Source organism: Anastrepha obliqua, chromosome 2 (assembly GCF_027943255.1).
Source record: "Anastrepha obliqua isolate idAnaObli1 chromosome 2, idAnaObli1_1.0, whole genome shotgun sequence".
NCBI classification, from domain to species: Eukaryota; Metazoa; Arthropoda; class Insecta; order Diptera; family Tephritidae; genus Anastrepha; species Anastrepha obliqua.
This window is the reverse complement of record NC_072893.1, coordinates 64,811,842-64,836,832: the sequence shown is the minus strand read 5'-3', so window position 1 is coordinate 64,836,832 and position 24,991 is coordinate 64,811,842. Positions and strand designations below refer to the sequence as shown.

The following is a 24,991-nucleotide window of genomic DNA, read 5'->3' as shown; positions in this document are numbered from 1 at the left end:
GTGCCAAACTTTGCACAAAATTCAGAAAAATGTATCAAGTTTTCTCCAACTTTTTAATAAACATTTTTAGGAAACGTTTGAGTATGCCCTTTCAATTTTAGTATCATAAAGTAAGGGTTTCAAATGTCTAAGAATCGCGTTGATTTTGAACAATTTTCTTTGCCTACGATGAAGAGCTTTTCCTCCATATAAAAAGTGTGGAAGAAAAGTATATGGAAGAAAATGCACAATAGTATCAATAAAACTTTGTGAAAAACCAATGGACAATTTAATGGGCTATAATACTACACACTCAAAATTGCTCTAAAAATTCTTATTCAAAATTTGGAAATTTTAAAGCAATTTCGATGAATTTTCCTGAATTTCGTGCAAGACTTAGAACTTTAATTCATATGGCTTTTGTTAAAAAATGTACTACATTTTTATTGAAAATTTATAGAACTATATTAACCAAATTTAAAGACAACCTTTATAATCACACATACAGGGTTTGATTGAAAAGTAATGAGCCTTCCCGCGCGAAGCGTCTGCCAAGCGATCAACCGAATCGGCTGGTGGGGGAAAATGATCGTTGAACCTTCTCCTTCCACTAGAAACCGGTCCCAGTTCGCTGGTGCAGCGGTGCAGTCAACATCGCTCCGCGCGTGAAAGCTGTTTTAAAAGTGTGTTAGGATTTTGCAGTGGCGAAAATGCAGCGATCGTTGGAGCAACGTTACTCGATCAAATTTTGCGTAAAGCTAAACAAAACGAGTACCGAAACCATTGGGCTACTCAAGGAGTCAACAATTGCCCGACTAGAAATTTCGGTAAGGTGGTGATTAGGCGCAAATAAGGCAGACCGCATTCCAAATTTGCGCCTCATATGGCAGCCAAACTAGGCCCAAGCCCCGAAAGGTATCGCCACACATCTGCCTCATTAGGCGCAGGTTCGAAAAACCGAACTTCGGTAACTTCGGTAATACTTCGGATGCCCTTCCACAAATCAGTTAGGGATTCCAAATTATGCCTAAGTGAGACACTGCCACAGATTTTCGTGACCACAACCAAATTTTGTATTGTTCTGGCATGCCAATCTTTGCCTTGCCTAACGTGGGCCTGGTAAGGTAATAGTGAGGCGTGCCTCAGTAAGGCCTGCCTAATTCGGCCCTAACTGATTCTTCGGCATGCCTCACTGTAATTCTAGTCGGGTGGACCCTTCATCCCGACAATGCGCCGGCGCACACCGCCTTCCTCTGCACCTCTGCATTGGCCAAGATGAGGGTTCCGGTGCTTCCCCACCCTCTTTACAGCCCAGACCGGTCCCCTCCGGACTTCTTCTTGTTCCCGCGCCTGAAAAGGAAGCTGAAGGGGAGGCGTTTCGACTCCATCGAGGCGATCCAAAAAACTGTGACAGCCGAATTGAACGCGATTCCGGCGGATGAGTTTAAAAAATGTTTCCTGCAGTGGAAGAACCGCTACCAGCGGTATATTGACGCTCAAGGGTCCTATTTCGAAGAATATTAGTTGTATAAGCCAAAAGGTTTAATAAAACTGCTTAAAAAAATAAGGCTTATTACTTTTCAATCAAACCCTGTACATATGTAGATAATATGTGTGTACGTGTATTTAAAAAATATCACACATTTGTTCGTAGATTGTTTAGCTTAGAACTTTTTATAGCACAGAGTTTACAATCGTACTTCGCATAACATGCATACATATCATACAAGCATGTGCACATTAGGGTAGCGCATCGTTTTCCAGATCGAAAATTCGAATATCGCGCTGCTAAAATGAGGCGTTTTTAAGTTTCAATAGATTTAATAGATTTTTTGGGAAAAGTTCGTGGGGTTGTTTCGAGTCTATCTGGAAAGGTAAAAAAAAGTGGTTTTTTCGCGTTGTTATTATTCTTTAGTTAATTCTGAGATTTATCGGAGTTTTGAAAGGCCTTCAAAAAGCATTTGGCTCTCAATTTCTGGTTATAATTTTTTGCCAAGTTTTGTTTTTACACAAACCAGTACCAAATTTCGAGAGTTGGAAAGAACATTGACATAAATGCGTTTTCTCTAGAGATTACTATAAAGTGGATAAAAAATATTTGGCAAAATAAATCAATTCTGTGTGATTAATCTTCTAAAAAATACAATATAAATCGAAACACCAAAAAATTCAAAAAACGTATAGTCACTTCAAACTTGCACTTTGTTATACTAAAATTCAATGGGCTATAAAACTACATACATGAAATTTTTCTAAAAAATTCTGATCGAAAAGTTTTTAATTGTGATGAAAATTAGTTGAATTTTGATTTTTTTTTTTTTTTGAAAGTTTGGATTTTTTGTTTAGAATGAACTATACGAGTATTAATGTGCTTCAATGGAGATAATTTCAGTACACGAAGCTGATATGCATATAATTTTAAAATATTATTTTCAGTGATTTGTTCAATTTTTTTCTATTGGTAGCAGAAAAAACCAAGCAGCAAAGTTTTTTTCTCAGAAAAAAATAAAAATAAATTTTGTGTTTAAATTTTGGTCTCACTGAAGGAACATTTTGAAAATTTCCTTTAAATTGTTGTTGTTTTGAAAACTCTTAAAAGTCTTGATAGATATTTTCGAAATATACTCCTTATATTACAAGTGCATGGGTACGTAAACTGCATTTCCAAACATAAATCTGAAAAATCTTATTCAAATTTTTACATATTGATAAAATTTGGTAAAAAAAAAATTTAATACATTTCGACGCAATATAGACAAAATTCTACTATTAATATTTGCACCATATATTTAATGATATTAAAATTTAATGAGCCACAAAAACTATATATTTAAAAAAAAAAATTGTAAAATTTAAAATACAAAATTTTAAAATAATATTTCAAATTTCTTAAAAAAAATTTTAATTTCTTAAAAAAAATTTTAATTTCTCAAAAAAATTTTTTAAATTTAAAATACAAAACTTTTAATTTCTTAACTTTTTTTAATTTCTTTAATTTTTTAGTCCTTTTAAATGTTGCATTTTTTTGTTTGAAGGTGAATATATTTAAAAAAACAAAAACTGTAAGTCCCTCCATTTGTGGGAAAATATGAAGGCACACAGCACAAATTGGAGGAGCAGCTCAGCATATACCCAAAAATGGTCTATAAAACTGCATACCAGAAATTTTTCCAAAAATTCTGGAAAAGAAGTTTGAATGTTTTTTTTTTTTAATTTTATAAAAAAATAACTGAAATAACAAAAAAAAATATTCAAAACTTATCAATATGTGGTGCACACTTTCATTTGAGGCTCACAGTATGTAACTGTTAATTTGTTTTTTTTTTGTTCCTCTGTATGAATCGCCAGTTTTTGTTTGTGCCGCCCTTGCACTAGATGTGCCACACACTCAAAATTTTAACAAAAGCATTTTCTCATCTAAGCACAAAATTTCTATCAAGGAAAATACGTAAATCTAGAAATGTGACACACCCTAATGCGATATGCGTACATTTAGCCTGTTGATATTTGCGGCTTTGCAACAAAGAACACACAACATTCAGATGTACTTGTTTGTAGCAGTGAAAATGAGGCAAAAATACTTGACCAGTTTTCCGATTGCCCCATATAAATGTGTGTTTTCATGATTTTGAACATTTTCTGTTTTTCGCTTTCGACTGAATTAGTGATTCTAGAAAATGTCAATCCAGCGCGTGAATTGACAACTTCAAAAGTGTGTCAACGTATTTAACGCATGCGCACAAGCCTGTTAGGCGCTTCTTACTTGCAATTTGTGCTCATTGCTATCAATGTTTCACACGCATACACAGACACACACACCAGTGGACGGACATTGAGACTGCTTCTGTTTTTACATACTTACATACATACATACATGTCTACTAAGCCGCTAAGCGCAGCAAGTAAAGATGTTTTGGCGTTTGTAATAGTTTTGTTTTGTTTTTTACTCGCACCTTTTCGAAAGCCCACTACACTTTCGCAATCTTACACACTTGTTTTTGTCTTTTTTTTGTCTGGCGCACTCAAAACTTTATATGAACTCATGACTTTATGTATGTGTAGGTATGTATGTATATGTGTGTGCATGTTATTTTTACTTGTCACCCATTTCAGTTGTCAAACTCAGCTGGCTGCCAAAGTGATGTTCTTAATCGATTTTCCAAGCATTGGCTTGGCTTCCGCAGCCAAATCGCATTTTCTACTTAATTTTGTGATTTTTTTAAACAAATTTAATGTAATTCTAAACAATCACTGCGGGCGTGCATATTTAGTAATATAACTTATTCCATACACACATTCAAACATATATAAAAATAGGTGTGCATATGCACCCACACACTTGTTTATTTTTGAATTTTAGTGGGCGTGCACATACTCATATGTGCATATGATACAAGGTGGCCCAAAATTAATCACCCTATCGAGAGATTTAACATTTTTGTAAATGTCCTTGTACATCAATCATATTTGACACTTGTGAACTAGAGAACTGCAGTGTATAACAGACAAGCAATGGAGCTCGTAAAAGTTTTACATCACTCAAAATATTTTTTTTTATTAAAAAAGTTATTTAAAAAAAATTGGATTATTAATTTTATGCCACCTTGTATTATACATATATTGTATGTATGTACATGCATTCTTGCCATGACCGGCAGTTCTGAGTTTGGCTTGGTGATTACTGCTACCTCCATCTATTGTTTGGTACTTTAATGGTAATTGTTTTGCTTGTCAAATTAATCGCTTCGAAAATTTTTTAAAAAATTTTCAATATCCGTACATATGTATGTATGTACATATGCAAGTCTATTCCTATGTATATTCACATTCAAAAATCACAACAAAGCAATTATCGCAATGATTATAGGTAATGATTCAACCGACCATTGACGGCTTTTTGTATACACTTGAAAAAAAAAAATGTCCACCAAATTTTCAGAAAACTGAATATTATCTTACATATTTTATTTTATTTTTTATTTGATTATTTATATAATATGTAGTTCAAGTATCTCATATCAACTAGTTTGCTTTATACTTTGGGCAATCTTGCGCGCCTTTCCTATCCGCTGTTTTTTTTTTTCGTCTACTCCCTTTTAATGTTTAGAATTACAGAACCATTTTTTTTAATTTTTTATCCGTGCTCATATATCTTTCTCTATAAATTAGGCCAAAATGTTTAGATTAGTCTCAATTGAGTTACGCTTGAATGATTTTTCTGCTTCTTGGTCACATTCTCGATATTCAAATTCTCAAAAGCAGTCAGTGTGAGCTTCACTTTTGCATAGTGAGCAGACGCTTAAGCCGGTTCGTATGATACTTTCTGACGAAGAGCTTATAAGATAGTTTACTCAAAGAGTACTCGAAAAGGTAACCTGCTCATTACACAGCAGGCAATTCAGAATACCTACCTACCTACATATACAGTTGCCCATAAAAGTGGATATACTGTTGATCCTCGCATGAAGATCGACAAAATTCAGCATCAGTTCGTTGTTCAAACCACAACTCATCAACTGCGTATGAGTTCAGTTCATTTATTACTCGAACTAAGTACGGGTTTCATTGTCATTATAATGGGCGGTTTGCAATTCACAAACGCGTAATTGAACTATGGAAATTACATCTCTGAGAAAGCTGTACGCTCAAGATATACCGGGCCATACAAACCCATATCTGCATTACCGCTCGATTTTTTAGTAATGGAGCGATCCAGAAGAAATCAGGATAGGTATAGTTGATATTCTTATTCTTGATTGGCGCGATAACCGCTTAGGCGATTTTGGCCGAGTTAAACAAAGTCGTTTCTTTTCCGTACTAATAAAACAAGAGTTTGATAGCTTTAAACTTTTTGTGGCATTTATTTTTACGATTTTTGAAATGATTTGAAAATACTAAACGCATTTATAGTACCAAATTTAGAAAACTCCCAAAGAGAAACCCCAAAAGTTCAATTGGACCTAAGACTGCAAAACGTTAATAAATCACTAATTTTTCTAAAGCCGTAAAAAAACAAGTTCAATATTAAAGTTCAAGTTCAGTAACCAATTGAAAAACAATTTCGTCGAGGTTTGCTCCAGGCTCGATCAACTTTTGATAAATTGCAGTTAATTGTACAACTCGCTAACACTAATTCGTCGTTTATATCTATGGAAGCTTGGTTCCCACGATGCAAAAAATTTTAGAAAATTTTGCTGAAAACAGGCGACGGGTCCAAATCATATTTAGTTTGTTTTTATTTCTTACATTGTGATTTGGATTTGATTTGTGTTCATTAAAAACATGGGTTTTTTTTTTGGTTTTCACTTTTTTTTTAATTTTTATTATTAAGTGTTTTTAGAGTATTGCTTCTTTTTATGTGCATATATGTAGTTATGTATCTGAATATGAACGTATAAAAGGCAACCTTGCACCCAATAATGAAAACACAATAAAATAGTAATGAACACGGCTTCATTGTTTTTCAAAATATTTTCCTTGGAAGTCAATACACTTCTGCATTCGCTTGAACCAATTTTCAAAACTCTTTTGCCACTCAGAAGGGGATAACTCCAAAACGAGCTGTTCATAAAGGCTTCAAGTCGTTGCTTCAGTCATTGAAAAACGTTGACCTTCCATTTTATTTTTGATTTGAAAGCTCGCATAGTTTTGTGGAGAGATAACTCGTCTTCAACGGTTGATTCCCCTTAATTCTCCGAAAACTTCCGGCAACCAAATTGTTGGTTGTGTACCACTCACAATTGACTGTTTTACTCGTAAGTTTCTCTAATGGTACAGTGTCGACATGACCAGATTTTCCGAATACTTCTGAAACAGGCAACCATTTGCTTTGAAGTGTTTCTTCCGTGAACAACTTTTGTTGGATCAATCTCGTCTTAGAAGACCCACACTGTCGATTTTTGTTTTGTTTCGGGCTCACATGCATAGATGCAAGATTCGTGACCTATTACGATGGCATACGAGTAAACGTGCCGAATGTCTTCAATATTTCTTCACACCAATCGATAGCAGTCCCTTTTTGGGCAATTGGGTAAATTTATGGAGTACCCAACGAGAATAAATTTCATCTACTGAGAGAGTTGAATCTTTAAACTCACTGAAAAAGGAACAAATAAAGTTCATAAGTGAAAACGGTGTATGTAAGATTATGTTAGAAAATACTAAACTTGTATATGATAGTATTTTATACTACCCCCTAGCTCTTTATATTCCTATCTTTTTATGGGAGAGTACTAATTTCTAGGTGGTCATTAGTCGGTGGCCAATATTAGGCGGTGATATCGTAGTATTACTCGTAATATTACTAGTATTAGTTAATGCTGTTTTGCAGTTTCCAGTTCATAAACTCGATGTGAAGACCCCTAATATTAGTTTCTCAAACTTTGACAGGTGGCGTCGCTAAACTCAATCTTAAAAAAAAAATCTCAAGTTCATTATTTATGTAATAGAAGCGAATGGCAAGTGGACGCGGCTACTTTACGCCAGTTGAAAGCTAAGATTCACCCTAATCTATATATGCATGCATATGAAACATTAGTATATGGGAATTTTTTTCTGTGCCACACACCTGGCTTTCGTTGAAATTAAAAAGTTTTTGTCACTGTCCAAACTTCTAAGCGCGCACTGTCGAAATATCGCGCTCGCACTTTTTTACCGAACACAAAAAAAAAGAAAACAAAAACTCAACACTTCAATTGCCCAATTAGTTCACAGTGACATATGCTGGAGAAGTGATCCACACTACTGCTTCCTATGGACTCATATGAATTTTCATATTCTTTGTACTTATCAAATGGTGTTTGTTGTAGTTAGCACGCATGCGCAGCTTTTGTGCCATTTAATTTACCCATTTTTACTTGATGTGTGTCATAATCTAACTGTAGAAATGTGCCGCTATTATTCACGTTTTTCCATTTATGTAACTCGGAGACCTCGATGGCTTGGACGTTGAACGTTGGACGATGGACGTGTTTTGCGTTGCATTTATTGCTACTTGGCTTGGCTGAAGCAGGTCTACTTTTTTTATGCATACTCTGTATGCAAATGAATTCATAAAGGAATGAGTGAGTTGTTTGAGTAAATTCAGTGAGTTTTACTGCATTGAATGGGGAATTTAATATAAAAAAAATAAAAATAAAAAATAAAATAAAAACATATCCAGCACTTTACATATGCGTATGCGTGTGCAAGTATTTGTTTGGGTGTATCTACCCTGCAGGAAAATGCAGAGGTGTCGAACTAGTTCGCTTCTAGTGAAATGATTAAGCCGCTTTCATTATTTTTATCTATAAAAATATGTAAGTAGCAGGTGACTTTTACGTGAACGCTTTATTGTCCGCCGCTTCTAGTGAAATGATTAAACCGCTTTCATTATTTTTATCTATAAAAATATGTAAGTAGCAGGTGACTTTTACGTGAACGCTTTATTGTCCGCCGCTGAAGCTGGAATATTTCTCAGTAAATTTTTATTTTTTATTCAAGGGACTAATTTTTGTCATTAAATTGGGTACACCACTTCATTCAAATGACTTCCATCGCTGGCTTTACTGTAGGCAATTATGTCAGCTCTATTTCTCAGCACATTTTCGCTAGTTTCGGCACTTATTTCACGAATAGCAACTTCGACTTCTTGAATAGCAACTTCTACTTCAAGTGCTGCAACTCTTCAATTGTATTTAAAATAGTTGCCGTAACATTAATTAGTGAACTTAGGTTGGGTTAGGTCGAAGCTGTGGTCCACTATGGAACGCACAAACCAATATGCTCCTGTGAAAATTTTTAGAATATCCATGATTTCTACAGTACTGAGACAGTACTCATTAAAAATGATCTACCTACCTGATAATAGGAATATTCATCAGGATAGAGCAGGTCAATGGCACAGGAGGTGTGAGATCGCCTCTTCCTCATTTAGACAACTTCTGCTGAAGTCATGTGGTTGCACGCTCATTCTTTGGGCGTGTCTACCTATTAGGCAGTGCCCCGTTATAACGGATATCGATGTGCTAAGACTGTGTTTATTTTGGCTTAGCAGAGATTCTGTCCGTTTAGCATTGAGAGTCGGCCACAATTGTCGGGCGATTCTGTAAGTGGTTTCGTTACGCCATATTTCATTTGCTGCTCTTACAATTTTCTCAAAAATAAGTAGCTTACAAGTGTGTAAGGGCATGTCTATGTGATTGTCTGCGCACTCGTCAGTCAACTTGGAGCTGAGTCTCGCTAGTTCAGCAGCGCTACCTGTCACAATGGCCAGGAACCCATGTTACGTTTAAGTGAAATGACTCAGCCGTCTCGTTAAGAGGAGTGAGGGATTTTATGGCAATCTTGGTGGTTGTCGATTGCTTTGTGAGGGACTTTAACGCCGTCTGGCTATCAGTCTAAATGTAGATATCATCTCCCGGTATCGCTTCACACTTCACCCGGTGTAGCGGCTTTTATTTTTGCCGTCATTTCAGCCGGAGAAACATTACAGTAGTCGGGAAGCCCGAAGCTGAAGAAGATCACAAAAAATAGTCTAATAGAGTCAAATCGCAGCTTCTAGAAGGCTAATTGATATCATCCTTACATCAGATTATTCGCTTTTCGAAGGCAGTGCGTAAAAGATCAAATGTGAGGTCAGCTGTGTGAAACCAAATGTCGCCTAGGTCATCCTGCTTTTTGGGAAACATAAATCGGTCAGTTTTGAGCGTAACTAAACCTTCTTATCAATTTTCTAAACAAAAAATTTTACTTCAAAACCAACACCAAGAAATCACTCGTGTATACTTCGGCCTCTCTATAAAAACATGGTGAATTTTTCAACCTTCAAGTGTTATTATTACAATTCTGTTTGTTGACATAACCGTCGAAGTGAAAATGTGATTCACATGAAAATATGATTTCTCCGTAAAAATGCGCATCGAGTATTAAGTATGCTTCAGTCAGTTTGTTTAAGGGAAAAACGCCCATTTTGTATTATGATATTTTGTCATTTGTTGACATTTTTGTTTAGCCATGAGCTAAATTTGTGAAGCAAAACCGAGCTGTGCGAGCTGTCAAACACCAAAAACATTAATTGAAACGCTATACATTTCGTTAAGTCTCCAACCAATGTTAATTTCAACAAATTACGCCTATCTGCGAGAAATAAATTTGTCGCCCATTGCTTACGCAGTCTGCCCCATTAGTCACAAAAGTCAGTATGAGAGCATTGACGCAAAATTCTTGAGGTTCTATCTTAAGTCCTATTGATTGGCCAAGTAAACTTCAATGTAAAAATCGAATACTCCCAATTTGCACTTTATTTAATTTGAAAAAATTGCATCAGCTTCCAACGGGATTCGAACCAGCTGGAATAGTTCGAACCTATTGGCCAACTCTTTGCGTCTACTTTCTGCTTTGACGCTCTCGCTCTCTGAAAGCAGATGTTGCAACTCTCGCATAAGTAAGCAGTAGGTCGATTCTTTTCGTGTAATTTTCTGCCTGGTTTTGTTCTCTGAGGACAGATGTCGCCACTTTCGACGTGAGCAATTAAATAACTGGTTCACAATTGGTGAAATTGTGCCAGCAATACTCAATACTTTTTTCAGGTTTTTCCTACAGGGTGCACACATATGTATGTATATGTGTGCTTTGTTTTCTTTTTTGCATGCGTGTGGTCAACGAACCGTGGTTACAATAAAGACACTTGTAGACTTTTTTGAGTTCCGCGCTTTTCTTGTTCGAGAGCTGTTTGATTTTGATCCACCATAAAGTTTTTTTTTTTTACTTTTTTGTTTACATATATTACAAACATATGTCTGCGCTCACAATAATAGCAGCGTGATGTAGAGGAAATAAATGAATATTTATTTATTTTTATATCATATTTTAATTTTTTTTAAATGATATTTCAAACTACAACAAAATCCATATGACTCAAAGTTTCAAGCTTTGTACAATAATTAAAAAAATCAACAAATATTTAGAAAAATTTCCTTTCTTTCGGATGTGTAGGTTTGTGTGTAAAAAAATTCAACAAATTTTCAGAAAAGTCTCATTTCTTTTTACTCACATTTTTTAGCGTAGTATGCAGTTGTATAGCCAATTCAATTTCGGTATAATAAAGTGCAGTTTAAATTGGCTCAAAAATCGCGTTGATTTTTGACAACTTTTTTTACTGGCGGTTTTGTGCTTTTTCTCCATATACAAATTTTCGTGCATGGAAAAAATTCATAATACCGTTCATAAAAAAAATTGCAATTAGTCACTTTAAACTGACATTATTGTACTAAAATTGAATTGGATATACAACTGCATACTGCGCTAAAAAATGTGAGTAAAAAGAAATGAGACTTTTCTGAAAATTTGTTGAATTTTTTTACACACAAACCTACACATCCGAAATTCTTCTAAAAATTCTGACTAAAAAGTTTGAAGTTTTGATGAAAATGAACTTTTTTAAAAACAAGAAAATTAAACGGAAAATAAACAAATAGTCAAAACTTTGCAGCTGGTAGCGCTGCTAATATTTTGAACACAAGTGTGCATAGCTCGCCACTAAAGAATTGAGCGATGAGCACTTTACTAAAATTTCCTTTAAAAAAGATTCTTGCAAAACAATACTCTCAAAAGCCAGTTTAGCTACCGAGTCTAGTCCGATAATAACAAAAAATGTGTGCCCGTTCAGCTTTCGCTTATATTTCTTTTATATTTTTGCCATGGGTTGAGAGCAGTTGGTATTCACTTGTCGTACAATTAAATTGGCATTGAAGTTTGGCCACAGACCAACCGAATGAAAGTTAGATTTAGTCGTTAGCGCCAATAAAGAGTCAGTAGGGCGTTGTGGCTAGTCCAAGCAAGAACTGTGAAAAAATCAAATAAGTTTTGTCAAACAAAGAATTGAATTAAGTTGTTGGAAAAAGCTGCTCATACAAAATACAAGCCATAATTTTTTACACTTAAATCCATTTAAAATGTCGACAGCAATATAGACACAGCACTCTCGCACCACCAATTAAATAATCAATTAAATAAAATGCTAAAATACAAATATATACCACCGCACAAACTTAGATCACTATCACAAAATCCCACACCGGAACCCACGCCTCGCCTCAGCAGTAAATCTGAAAAATCCGCCTCATCGTACATTCTGCAAAATTCTAGCGATTTCTATGGCAGCGCCAATTCGCTCGGCAGTACCAACACCAGCTACAACAACACACCACAAAGTCTGCAACGCAACACAGATGCACGCGGCTCCAACAACTCTTTTTCCTCGTCTGCCGGTGGCACCATACGTTCTCGCAAAACGCGCAAAGCACCTCAACCACCTACACTGCTCGCCAAGGAGCTATTCCCTGCATCCACACCGCCACCTGCGAACTCTGATCGGCAAACCGACAGCTCGAAAGCCTCTACACCCAGTTCGAGTACGGTAGGCACACCAAAGTTAAGTCGGAAAAAACGTCCCGCACCGGCGCCACCAAAACCTGCACGACTCGATCCTAGTTTGTTAGCATTGGAACAACAGCAACAACAACATCACACAAATGACACGGCGCCAAAAAACTCATTTAATTACCCTCTGCAAGGCGATACATCCGACTCGAAGTTATCCGACGAAGAGAAAGCTTTGTTGGAGGGTAAGCAGTTGTCAGTAGACAGCATAAAGTTGACAAGTTTCGACGATGAAGACTTAACGTCGAGTCGTCGTAGTTCACGTCGCATTATACCGCTCGATGCTAGCCTGCTGGAAGACGAACATGACGCTGATGCAGGCAGCGCTGATGCCAATGGTGGCGGCAGCGGAACGTGCGATGACGCCAAGCAAAAGCAGCAGTTGTTGCGTTACAGTGAACAGGAAGAGTCGAATGTCGTGTATCGGCGTGTCATCGTGCCACCCAGCATGGAGACACCGACGCGCGAATCGAATCCACTGTTCGATAGTCTACACGATCGGCAGCTCGAGAAGTTAAAGGACAACAAAGAAGCGCAAAATCGCAATCGACAATCACAAATATCAGCATCGTCCGGTACAGAAGATTGCGACATCTCGTCAACGCCATATAACAAATCTGCGCACGGCAAGTGGAAACGGCGCAAAGGACCGGCACCGGCATTGCCGATACCACCGCGCAAAGTGTTGCAGATGTTGCCATTGCAAGAGATTCGCCATGAGCTGGAGATCATTGAAGTGCAACAGCAGGGTCTCGAAAAGCAGGGTGTTATATTGGAGAAAATGATACGCGATCGTTGCGAGGGGCAAAATGGTGAGCTGTTGGGTGCAAATAACTCGACAGAGGATACGCCGGACGGCCGGAAAGCATCAACTAGTGGAGGGGAAAATGTGCAGAATTCGAAAGAGGTGGAAGATCTAATACTGCAATTGTTCGAGCTGGTCAACGAGAAGAACGAACTGTTTCGCCGACAAGCCGAGCTAATGTATCTGTAAGTATTTTATACTTTTCAATCAGTATGCTTGAAATTAACTAATCCAACAATATTTTTATCAATAGAGCCATAGTTAATTTGATCAAAATGAAATTAAATCAGTCAAGCAATCAAAAGAGTTAAACAAATTACGAGTGCAAACAAGTCATTCAGAATGCTGGTAAAATTTGGCTCCTATCAATTAACTGTTTAGTGAATAGAATGCCTGTGCCCTACACCACGAGATCCTTTGCCTTGCGTCCGATGATAGAGAGAAAAGCATCCGTAGATATATATAACTGCGTAGAGTACATGGAATAGCTTTTTTTTTAACAAAAAACTAACGAGGTGCGTTCCTAAGTAAACAGTACTCTTTTTTGTTAAAGGAGAAACACAAAAACCGAATCGATTTTATTCAAAAAATCTCCGATTTTAACTCAATAACGCGATACCAGTTGTATTATTTTATGTCCACTTCCCTTAGATCGTTAGCCGGAATCGGGGGTCGGTACAAACCTGTTAAATGGGTTCTACGTCCACAAAACCCTTCCTGACATTCATTGATAAACGCATTTTAACGAGAATATCAAAAGGCATACGATCCAAAAACCGCCGCAAACGAAGAATGAGGACAGCGCAAATGCGAGACTTTGTGAATAAATACTTCGACGAGTTCGCGAAGTCGACACGTTCGGTATTCCAAATGAATGCCAAAACATCAAAATAGTAACAATTTATTTTACCAGATTACCAAACCCTACGCATGTTAGCCTTCAGCGTCCATGTCGGTGCTAACTTACTTACGGCAGGGCCAATAAAAGAGCTGTTTCGATGATGGCGGACCAAAGTCAAAGGGATGTTCTGATGAGTTTGTTTGAGGGGGCAACTTGTTAAATGATTAGTGTCACGCGCATTTCTTTCTTAAGCACCTAATATATTGGTGAAATCGGGGTAAATTCTTGGTAGGTAGGAAGTTTGAGCCTCAGCAATATCTCTAAACTAATCCACACAGAACAACAACGTATAAGCTGAAGTTCTTTGTCTGCAATGGTTAATGATAGCGACTGATTAACGAGAGGAACCTTGGTGAAGATGGTAATGGTCTCACGATAAATGTCGCTCAAAGCTCGTCGATATACCGGCGGGTGCAACAGTGAATTTTCTGCGATGTTGTTTCTTGAGTAACTTCACTGTTTTACAACAGAACGCATCCCATTGCGGTGTACCTTAGTGCCCTATTCTGACTGGCCAATAGATTCATTTAATGCGTGCTGCTACTACTACTCGGCAACCAAATAAACGCTGCATAGTTCAGAATCGTCGGAATTCGGTGAACGTAGGTTCGAATCTCACTAAAACACCAAAATAAAAAAAAAGTTTTTTCTAATAGCGGTCTCCCCTCGGCAGGCAATGGCAAACCTCCGAGTGTATTTCTGCCATGAAAAAGCTCCTCATAAAAAGATATTTGCCATTCGGAGTCAGCTTAAAACTGTTGGTCCCTCCATTTGTGAAACAACAACAAGATGCACGCCACCAATAGGAGAAGGAGCTCGGCCAAACACACAAAAAAGGGTGTAAACGCCAATTATATATATAAAGGGTTATTTTTTAAGAGCTATAGGAAAGTTTTTCAAAAAAACACACGGGTAATTCAGAAAAATGCATGAAATCTATATAATTTAATGTTTGAAGATTATTTCATGCAAATGTTGACCGCGACTGCGCTTCAAATAGTCCAATTTTGGCATACTCTTTCCAATGTTTCGGCCGGTATCTCACATATAAATGCTTTAATGTTGTCTTCCAATGCGTTAATTGTAGCAGGCTTGTCTGTAACATTGTATACAGTGTTATTGATGATCTATCATCTCATTACCATATCTAAAAGTCCTATACCACTCATGCGTTCTGTCGCGGAATAAATGAACATTTTCAGGAGAAATTTCCAAATCCAATTCTCTTGAGCCTCAGTGAGGATAGGCACAGACCAAACAGACAACCGTACTAAATATGTTTACGTTTTATTACTTTAGAACGCACCTCGTATAAGGTGGCGCAAAATGAATCATCCATTTCAGTTTTCAAATAACTTTTTCGTAAATAAAAAAAATATTTTGAGTGATGGAAATCTTTTACGAGGTCCCATTGCTTGCATGTTTGTATACAGCAGCTGTCTAGTTCATAGTTGTCAAATGTGATTGACGTGACGGGTGATTAATTTTGCGCCACCTTGTATTATATTGAATGAGCCTAAATTTGATTCAGGCCGATTCAACCATGGCCATATATTAATTCATTTATGTAAATGCAAGCGTGCTGCCCAATCTAGCAAAAAATCATTTGTGATGCAGGTAAAGGCGGCCTTCCTTTTTGTACTCTCAGATCGGCAAGTGGTGTAGAGCATCTTCACTTACCTTCACATAGAAGCATAAATTAATTAAGTTTTAATTGAAATCACCATCTCTATCTGCCCTCCAACAGTCGTCGCCAGCATCGCTTGGAGCAAGAACAGGCCGATTTGGAGTACGAAATACGAGTGCTAATGGCACAGCCGGAACGCAATAAAACCGATTCCGATAAAGCGCGCGAAGAGACGCTCATTGCTCGTCTGGTGGAGGTGGTACAATTGCGGAATGAGGTGGTGGAGTGTCTAGAAATGGATCGATTGCGTGAAGCCGAAGAAGATTTGGTAAGTTTGGGCTAATGTAGAATTCCCATTTTGTTTTGATTCGTAAATATTATGCTTTGTGGTGAAAATTGGAATAAATTGATTTAACATTTTTTTATACAGAGTATTAAACAACGCTTAGAAATGCATACAGCGCAGCGTGAAGAGGATACCGATTCGAGAAAAATCACAGCGAAGCTCTCCAAAAAGGAGAAAAAGAAACAGAAGGAATCAAAAAAGCTGAGCAAAAGCAAGAAAATCGATGCGGACAAGGTTAGTTAGCTTGTAATAATGTTTTTACAGAAAGTTTCTAATGATATTTGTCTTTTAACTATTACAGGATGCTGACGAATCCGAGTTGGGTATGGACAAGCAGAAATTGAAAAAGAAAAAGAAGAAATTTCTCTTTTAAGAAAACAGACTGAGATGCATTTCTAGGCGTCGGACGGGGTAGTTTGGTAGTGGTAGAAGAGAAGACGTCTTACAGCAGCCGTCTTGTGATAATCCTATGACAAAATTCCTGACAAACAAAAAACAAAAACAAATAAATTTGCATGCATGCTGAAAAACGATCGTTGCAAACTGCTTGCATACGAAATGTGACGTCCTCTTCACTTCCTCATTAATTTCGCATGCTTAGTGGAGACTTGCAATACAGTCTAATCAAATAATTCCATGCTCGTTTTATTTCTTTTACTTTAACTTCTCAAATTATTTCACTTTCATTGGCTTTAAATGTAAAATAGAAATCTAGTTGGAAAAAAGTTTTTTTTTTTTTAATTTTATCTTCAATTTCATTGGCTTTAAATGTAAAATAGAAATCTAGTTGAAAAAAAGTTGCTTTTTATGTTATTTTTCTTCTTTTATTCCTCTATTGAAATCTCAGCATTTTCAATTTAGTTAATTAAGCATACCTGCCTTTATAATATTTTATTGATTGTTATTAAAGAAAGAAAGAAAGAGGAAAAGAACAAAAATAATAACAAAAAGAAAAAAAAAACGCGAATTACTAAACAAAATTACTTTTAAACTTATATACACACAGTGTTACTGGCATAATGTTAGTTAAATGTAAGCATATGTAAACGAAAAATATATTTTTTGCATGTATTATACTGTTAAATTAAACCATACATACATACAAACATACATACGTACACTTACTTGCATTTTCTTTATATTAGTTTTACAATTTTGGCTTGGCTTTCTAAAGGCCCTGCCGCGCTAAAGGATGTCCAAATAATTTAAACCGAATTCATAGCATTTAAGGTAATATCGTCAATGGAGAATTGGTGGCATTCAACAAATTTCAATGTACATGTTTGTACATACATACACGCATACATATGTATATGCATATAGAAGTGTCAATTACAGATATCTAGGGGAGGTACATACATAAGAGTATATGCGCATATTTGTGTGTTGAACTCTTTTAGAAAGAAACACAAAGTTTAACAAAGGAGACTTACACACATACAATGTTACATGAAATACATACATACATATATATATGTATCTACACGTGAGTAAAAATATACCAATCAATATATTTTATGTTACTGAATAAAAAAAAAATGGTTTTTTCCTGCATTAGTATCTACGTGCTGTGGTAGGTATGCTGTATGATGAAGTTCATTTAGAGAAAGTACACATAACTATAAACTTATTTCGGTCGATAATCTACGAATTTTAAGATGGGCCTTCCGCATGCGAGCCTAATTCTAGAGTTGCCGGCTTTGCCTTCAGGTTGGCATGTGGGGCGAGAGCATTTCTTCCTCGCAGTTCGTAAGGTTATACCGCTTATGCTCGGCCGTTGCTGTTGTTGTTGTTGTAGCAGTACCTTTGTCCTGCCAGTGTAGCGTAATCACCGGACGTCTTCGTCTAGCTCATCCAACGGTAGGTCCAGGAAACTAGCTGTTTCGACGGGTTGGGTCCAGGGGGAGAGGGGTGTTAGATGAGTGGGTTTAATAGGGTATGTGAAAAGGTGGTTAGTGTCGTGCAAGGTGCCTTCACATGCTGGACATATGTTTAGTATGTCGGGGTCAATTCTGGATAAGTAGGAGTTTAACCTGCTACAATGCCCAGAACGTAATTGTGCCAAGGTTACGCGGGACTCTCTAAAATTAAAAAATAACAGGAATTTAAAGGCACTTTAATTAGAATTTAATTTCTGTCACAAAACAAAAAACAAAAAACAAAAAACAAAAAAAAAATTAAAGGAATCTTAAGTCTCTCGGGGAAGTTGGAGCTCTTCGGCATTCGGGGGTCGGGAGGTTAAGAAGGTGGTGAGAGTCTCCCGATGAATGTCGTTTACGGCCTGTCTGTACACTGTCCGATCCAGTAACAGTCTGTTTATTTTGTCTGAGATCTCGTCCGCGTAGTTGAGGAAATGCCTCCTGATGTGCCTGGGACGTGGCTCTGGCTCAAGCCAGTGTCTGCATGGGCCTGCGCTAACACCCTAGCAGAAACTGTTTACTGAGCAGTTTGTTATGCTCCTTAAGGGGGGAAGCTGGTCCAGAATTTTGAAAAAATCGAAAAATTTTTTTTTGTCTTAAAAGGTGCTTTAGGGTCTTAGAAATAATATACCAAATGAGGGATGCCAGCAAAAATGTCTAAATGCCCAAATTTTTCATTCGACGGCAGTGCCTCGCAGGTATGCCCCGAACGCTATTTACAACTTTAAACGCGTTTTTCTCGAAATCACTTTTTTTAAACTGGCCGAAGACATAACTCGAACAAATCTTTACCGATTCTTACGAAATTTTGACAATACATTCGAAATACCTTTCTCCGGAGACGTACGTAGGATTTTTTATTTATATTACATAGTTTTTTTTTTAATCAACAATTTTATGTCGTTCTTTATAGTGAAAATTGTAACTTTTTGTTCAAACGTGCACCATTTCGCGAAAAAACAAAATATCGAAAAAATCCTACGTACGTCTCTTTCTGTTGTTATATAGAAACTAAAAAAATTTTATTTTTTGATCCAGGACAAAAATTAAGGAGTTTACGTCTTCGGCAATGGACCCACTAGAAAAAAAGGCGCCTTAGGAGAACTGCTGGACAGCGGCCATTTTGAAATTAATTCAGACGACAAATTTTGTATTTGTACCATGAAAGCTATATTATTAAACCTATTTCACAGATTTTCGATTGATTCCTTTGTTGAGTCAAAATAAATTCATAAAATATGCCCATTTTTTGCGCTCTAGACCAGCTTCCCCCCTTAACAGGCAGCATTTGGGCCTCATTATGTAGATGAACAGTTTAAAACAAACGAAAAAGACAATCAGCACATTGAACAAAATGTAAATACGAGTAACCCAGAAGAGAAAATGAAAATGACAACCTCAGCAGAAATCAAATATCATTTGAAAAATCTGAACAGTAAAAAAGCACCGGGCTACGATCTAATAAATGGTAAAATACTAAAAGAACTACCTGATGTAGCAATCACATAGGTATATACGACAAAAATTCAACAGCATATTAAGGGCACAATGCTTCCCACGCCTCTGGAAAGTTGCACAAATAACGGCAATCCCCAAACCAGAGAAAAGTGCATCAGAAACGACATCATATCGCCCCATCAGTCTCTTGCCCATTCTTGCAAAAGTATTTGAAAAAATATTCTTTGCCAGATTAGACGAAATTCTGATAGAAAAAAATAGAATACTAAGCTATCAATTTGGATTTAGAAGACAGCATTCAACTGTGCAACAAGTCCACAGAGTTATAAACAAAATACAAGATGATATGGATAATAAAAGATTCTGCATAGCCGTCGACCTAGATATTGCAAAAGCTTTTGACAGGGTGTGGCATAAAGGACTACTGCACAAGCTAAGCGAAATATTGTCACGGAATCACTTCACCACTCTCAAAAGTTATCTGGAAAACCGACATTTTTTTATAAAGTTTGAAGACGAATCCTCAAGCATGATGTACATGACAGCAGGTGTACCCCAAGGTAGTGTCCTAGGCCCTCTATTGTACCTGATATTTACAGCAGATATACCGATTCCAACAACGAAAAATTGCATGATAGCCACATTCGCGGATGACACGGTTTTAATGGCATCAGACAAAATAGAAAAAAAGCTACTGACATTCTTCAACAAACAATAAATGACACTGTATCATGGCTCGATAAATGGGGAATAGAGGTCAACAAAGATAAAACGGTACAAGTAATTTATACAAATAGAATGCCTAAGAAACACAAACTAACAATAAAAAGCAATGAAATAAAAATCCACCCTAGTGCAAAGTACCTTGGCATAACTATAGATGAAAAACTACATTGGAAACGACATATAGAAAACAAGCGCAATGAAATCAAAAACAAGTTCAGACAACTATACTGGCTGTTGGCTAAAAATTCAAAACTAAGCCTTAACAACAAAGTAGTGATATATAAATCTATAATCTCACCCATTTGGAAATATGGGATAGAAATCTGGGGCACAGCAAAACAGTCCAATATCAAAATAATTCAAAGGACCCAATCTAAAATACTTCGAACAATAACAAAAGCAGTCTGGTATATACTAAACGACGTGATCCACAGCGACCTCAATATCGACATAATTAGAAAATACAGCGTCAAGCATATACAACGACTAACAAATCATCAAAGTGAACAAATGCGCTAACTATCAAAATCGGAGAAAGCGGGAAAACGTAGATTAAAACGATTAACTCCAACAGAACTCACAATTTAACAAAACAATAAAGAAAAAAAATTAAACAATAATAATTTAAAAAGGGAAATTAAAAAAAAAAAAGAAATTATGCAGATGTTGTATAGGTGACATCAGAAGCCATCCTGTCACGGTCCTTAAAGCAGTGTTTTGGTAGGTCTGAAGCTTCGTCCACTGCGAATTACTGGTTCCAGGTGTCTAGACCGGCGCAGCATAGTTTAGAACCGGTCGGCCTATTGCTTTAAAAGTCGACAGCAACATTTCCTTGTACTTTGTACGATTCTGTACTTTAGTTGCAATAGCAGCGGCTGCATGCGCTGAGAAGGAGGGCAAGCTGTCAAAGGTTATGCTTGGTCGTCAGACCCTTTGTTTCTTCTAGGAACCACGGGAAATATATGTATTTACCTATATATTTATGTATATACAATAGAAACTCGATTCATGCACGTAATGAAAATCTGTCGCAAGTACTGCGGTTTTTTCCCCCATACAAAGTAAAATAGATTTTTACTGATAGCAATTCAAGCTTATTAGTTTTTATTATATTTATTAAACACTCTTTAAAGCGATAAGTTTCTTTTTGAATTAAAGAAATGTTCGATTTTGGTTTGTTTTCTACGCATTCGCTTGTTCAGTACCACACTGACCTTTAAGCAAGCATTATTTTGCTCTGCCCATTTCAGGCATATATTAAATTCTGATACTGCCTCCTCCGATGTAATTTTATTTGTATTTAGTATTAAGCAGTTAGTCCCTTCACCGACTGTATTCTTCACTTAAAGCTGTGGGTCCCGAATGAGGTTCAACAATCCATTGCTCGATTTGGGAGACTGGCTCTAATGGCTCTTCTCCCCAAAGTAAAATTTCAACGAATTCAATATTGAATGCATTCTCAGCTATCTGTAATAGCAACGCCGAAAGTGGAATGATATCGTCACAATCCCAGTCAGACGATTTTTCGAATAGCTTTGAAACGATGACTGAATTGAAGTTGCAGTATAGGCGTCTCATGCACCGCAAAATCTTCCATAAAGTGGATGGGCACATCTCCAATTGCTGCGCGCGATGGCGGATGGACTCATTCGGGTCTTCTTCGATACTTTGCTCCACAGCAGCAATAGCGTCTTCGGTGCGCACTGTACGACGTCTCTGAGGATGCGTATTATCCACTAGAGCAAACGTGGTGCGAAACCGATCCATGGTTAATCGAATTAGTGACTCTGATGGACGATTATGTCGACCGAATATTGGACGCAGCGGGCGATGCGTCGCGCGAACCGAACCATTATTTTCGTAATAAATTTGCACGATTTGCAAACGTTGTTCAGGTGTAAGTCTATTCATTATGAAATGGCAAACCAAACTGAGCATAAATCAAGTGACAGCTGTCAAAAAGACCATCTACGAAAAAAGTAGTACCAACTTGAAAACCTAACCTCTAAAAAAAACACCCTTTATCTAGTTTTAGTAGCGGCAAATAGTTTTCAGTGATCGAAATGCAATAATTTGAGCACAGATGCGTATTTTGAGCACCCTGTATTCAACTCTCATATTCAAAATTCTTTGTTCAGATATGGAGGGTTGAGGAATAAATATCTAGTTTTAGTGTCTTTTGAGCTTGATAGACTTGACCGTGCTCGACCTTTAGCAAAATTTAAGCTACACCGATTTTTTTTTAAATATGTTAATTACGAAAAATACTTCCAAAAAATATTTAATCAGTGTACATCCATCTAGTACTCGTAAAAGTACTATTACTCTGCATTGGTGCTTCGCCATTCAATGTTGCCAAATTTCAAGGGAGTACTCTTTGAGACCCATACTTGTTGTTGCTGCTCAACTTTACCCCGAATAATTCATTGTTGCCTTGACAATACGACAATTAATTTATTTTCAATAGATTTTCTTATCATTTTGGAAAGAATCTCTATAATTTTAAACCAGAAAAACATACGAAAAAGTGTCAAAAGTGCGCAAATTTTCGTGAAACCGAAACTTCTTACGAAGCGACGATCTAACCGAAGCGGCCTTAAATTCATGAGTATTCGCCAAATTCATTGTTTATTTAAAATTTTTGCAAATCTAAATTAATTATTCCGAAGAAGGTGTAAATTAGCATAACAATCAGTTTAGAACTGTTTGCATAGATATTTGCAAGCAGCTAAAAAAAGCAAGAAAAGCTCAACTAAGAGTCGAAACGAGAAGAGATAGCAATCGAAGGCAAGCACAAGATGTCCTATCAAATCAAATCGACACCGTTTTTTCGACGCATGGTTAGTGCCAGCAAAAAAAATGGCCAGCTGCAGCGTTTGAAGGAGGAATATGAACGCATCAAGGAGTTCAACGATCGCACCATCGAAATGAAAATGCGTCAGGTGCGCTTGAAGCGTCTATTTCGCGAGATAGAAGAAATCAAGGAGTCATCATCGCAGTGGAAACGCCGACGCATAGCCACCGAGCGTTCCAAAACGAACGAAGAGAAACGCGCGCAGACGCTGGTCAAGTCCAAAGAGCTTGGCAAACAATATTCGAAAATGAATGCGCTAGTCGAACGTTGTGCATCGCGTATGGAAGCTGCATCATCGGGAGCTGCCGTGGGGGGTATGTTTTCGCGCATGGAATTGGAACGTAAACAGCGTTCCGATAAGCGTATCAATTACGGCAACAATCGGTCACGCATGAATATACAAAAGCTTACGACCAGCCCACGCAAACCGGTTGGTAAGCCGGAACTCGCCACAGAAAGGGAACTCAAAGAATTAAAAGAGAAACGAAACAATCGACTTTCGTTTGGCAACTCGTGTTCCAGTCGCAATCTTCTGAAGAAAGTCAAGAAAAATAATCTCCAAAAATCATCAAATGGGACGTCGATAAGCTCATTGAATGACTCAGAAATTACAAAAGTGTACGATCAGGACTCGCAATACAAATTTGCGCATGATGCTGAGGCTGTTGATTTGCCGGTCATGATGTTTGTTCCGCGCCAGAAGGACTTTGAGGATATGTGTCGTAGAAAGTCGCAATCCAACTCATCGAAAACGTTGGTGAAAACTGAAGAAGATCCACAAATACGCGCGAAACAACATTGGCGCAAACTCGCACTTATTGTGCGTCAACGCAATGTGCACCCATTAGTAGATAACCAAGAAGATAGCTCTGAAGAATACACGTTGCGTGAAATTTCCAATACTACGGATTTGACATTGCGCCAGCTGAAAAACAAAACTTCACCATCGAATTCGGAAAATGATCTACTACCCGGCGAGGTGCTGTTGAGCGTCGAGTCACTCCATCCGCTGGAGATGCAATCTTTGCCGGCTCTCAAAACCACCGCCGCGGAAAAGCCAAGAGCCGACAAGGGTGGCAGTCCAATAGACCCGCTACGCAAGGTGCAGCAATATGTGAAAATGTTTGAGCCCATAGTGCGCGACGTGGCGCGAAAAGAGGTTTTAGAGTTTGGTATTGAGAAGTTGCGCAGCATTTTCGAACATCAGAGTGTTGAGCAGTAAAAGTAGTAGAAGAGTTGCAGTGGAAATGAAATACTTCATGCGAGTTCATTTGATGAAAACCACGAGTAGATGTGCGCTTCACAATTATGTCTCTATTCTGATTAACAAATGCTAAAGTGCATATTTATATGAGCAGTGCACATTTTTTAGGGAAAACGCCAAAATTCAGTTTATTCAACTAAGTGAAAGGAACGGAAAATTTAAATTTTTTTAAAGAATAATTCTGGCATTTTCAAGTTTGGAAGAGTTATTTAGAGTAAGTTTTGCTAAGTTACTATGTTTGTTTATTTGAATTTGCTGCTATTTGCATTTATATATTAAAGAAGTCTGCGCAAAAACCCGCAGTTAGTCTTTGCAAATAGACTTAGTCCAATTAGCATCCATTGTAGCACAGCATAGTTAGCTAAAATTTTAGTTTGGAATAAAAATTTATAAAAAGTGGACTAAATATATTGATTTTTTTATTTTCTTCAAAAAATTTATTCGAAGAATTAGGTAAATATTTCCTATAAATGTTTGGAAAATGCCTTTGTTGTGACAGTCGTTAGCCCGATATACGAGGGCGGTTCAATAAGTACCCGTGTTTGATGACAGAAGGCGTTCGAGAGGGAAGTTGGTGTTAGCATCGTGGCACAACAAATTTCAGACTGATTGATAGTTTGATTTGGATTTGGCAGCTATTCGATTAGGACGTCTTTTGTGATTTTCGCTAAGATGAAAATGCGAGGAGATAA

General features: G+C 37.1%; 2 protein-coding genes across 10 annotated transcripts in view; both read left to right on the top strand.

Moving 5' to 3' along the window:
• LOC129239531 (MICAL-like protein 1) overlaps nucleotides 1-17,188 on the top strand; it is a 234,199-nt gene extending 217,011 nt beyond the window's left edge. For 8 of the 9 annotated variants that reach the window (XM_054875078.1, XM_054875077.1, XM_054875083.1 and 5 more), the window contains 4 exons: nucleotides 12,013-13,389; nucleotides 15,853-16,060; nucleotides 16,163-16,312; nucleotides 16,380-17,188. In XM_054875078.1, the coding sequence (XP_054731053.1) occupies nucleotides 12,013-13,389; nucleotides 15,853-16,060; nucleotides 16,163-16,312; nucleotides 16,380-16,451 (1,807 nt within the window). In that variant the 3' untranslated portion in view covers nucleotides 16,452-17,188. Of the gene's footprint in view, nucleotides 1-12,012; nucleotides 13,390-13,457; nucleotides 13,553-15,852; nucleotides 16,061-16,162; nucleotides 16,313-16,379 lie in introns of those variants that run through there. The other variant, XM_054875079.1, reaches the window with a different exon arrangement.
• A 5,447-nt stretch (nucleotides 17,189-22,635) lies between these two features.
• Nucleotides 22,636-24,707, top strand: LOC129239335 (uncharacterized). The gene has a single exon (XM_054874772.1). The coding sequence runs from the start codon at nucleotides 22,980-22,982 to the stop codon at nucleotides 24,255-24,257; it is 1,278 nt and encodes a 425-aa protein (XP_054730747.1). The 5' UTR covers nucleotides 22,636-22,979; the 3' UTR covers nucleotides 24,258-24,707.
• The last annotated feature ends 284 nt before the right edge of the window (nucleotides 24,708-24,991 follow it).

Bases quoted from the DNA above. Each gene is read 5' to 3' on its own strand.
- LOC129239335 (XM_054874772.1), top strand. From the start codon at position 22,980: ATGTCCTATCAAATCAAATCGACACCGTTTTTTCGACGCATGGTTAGT.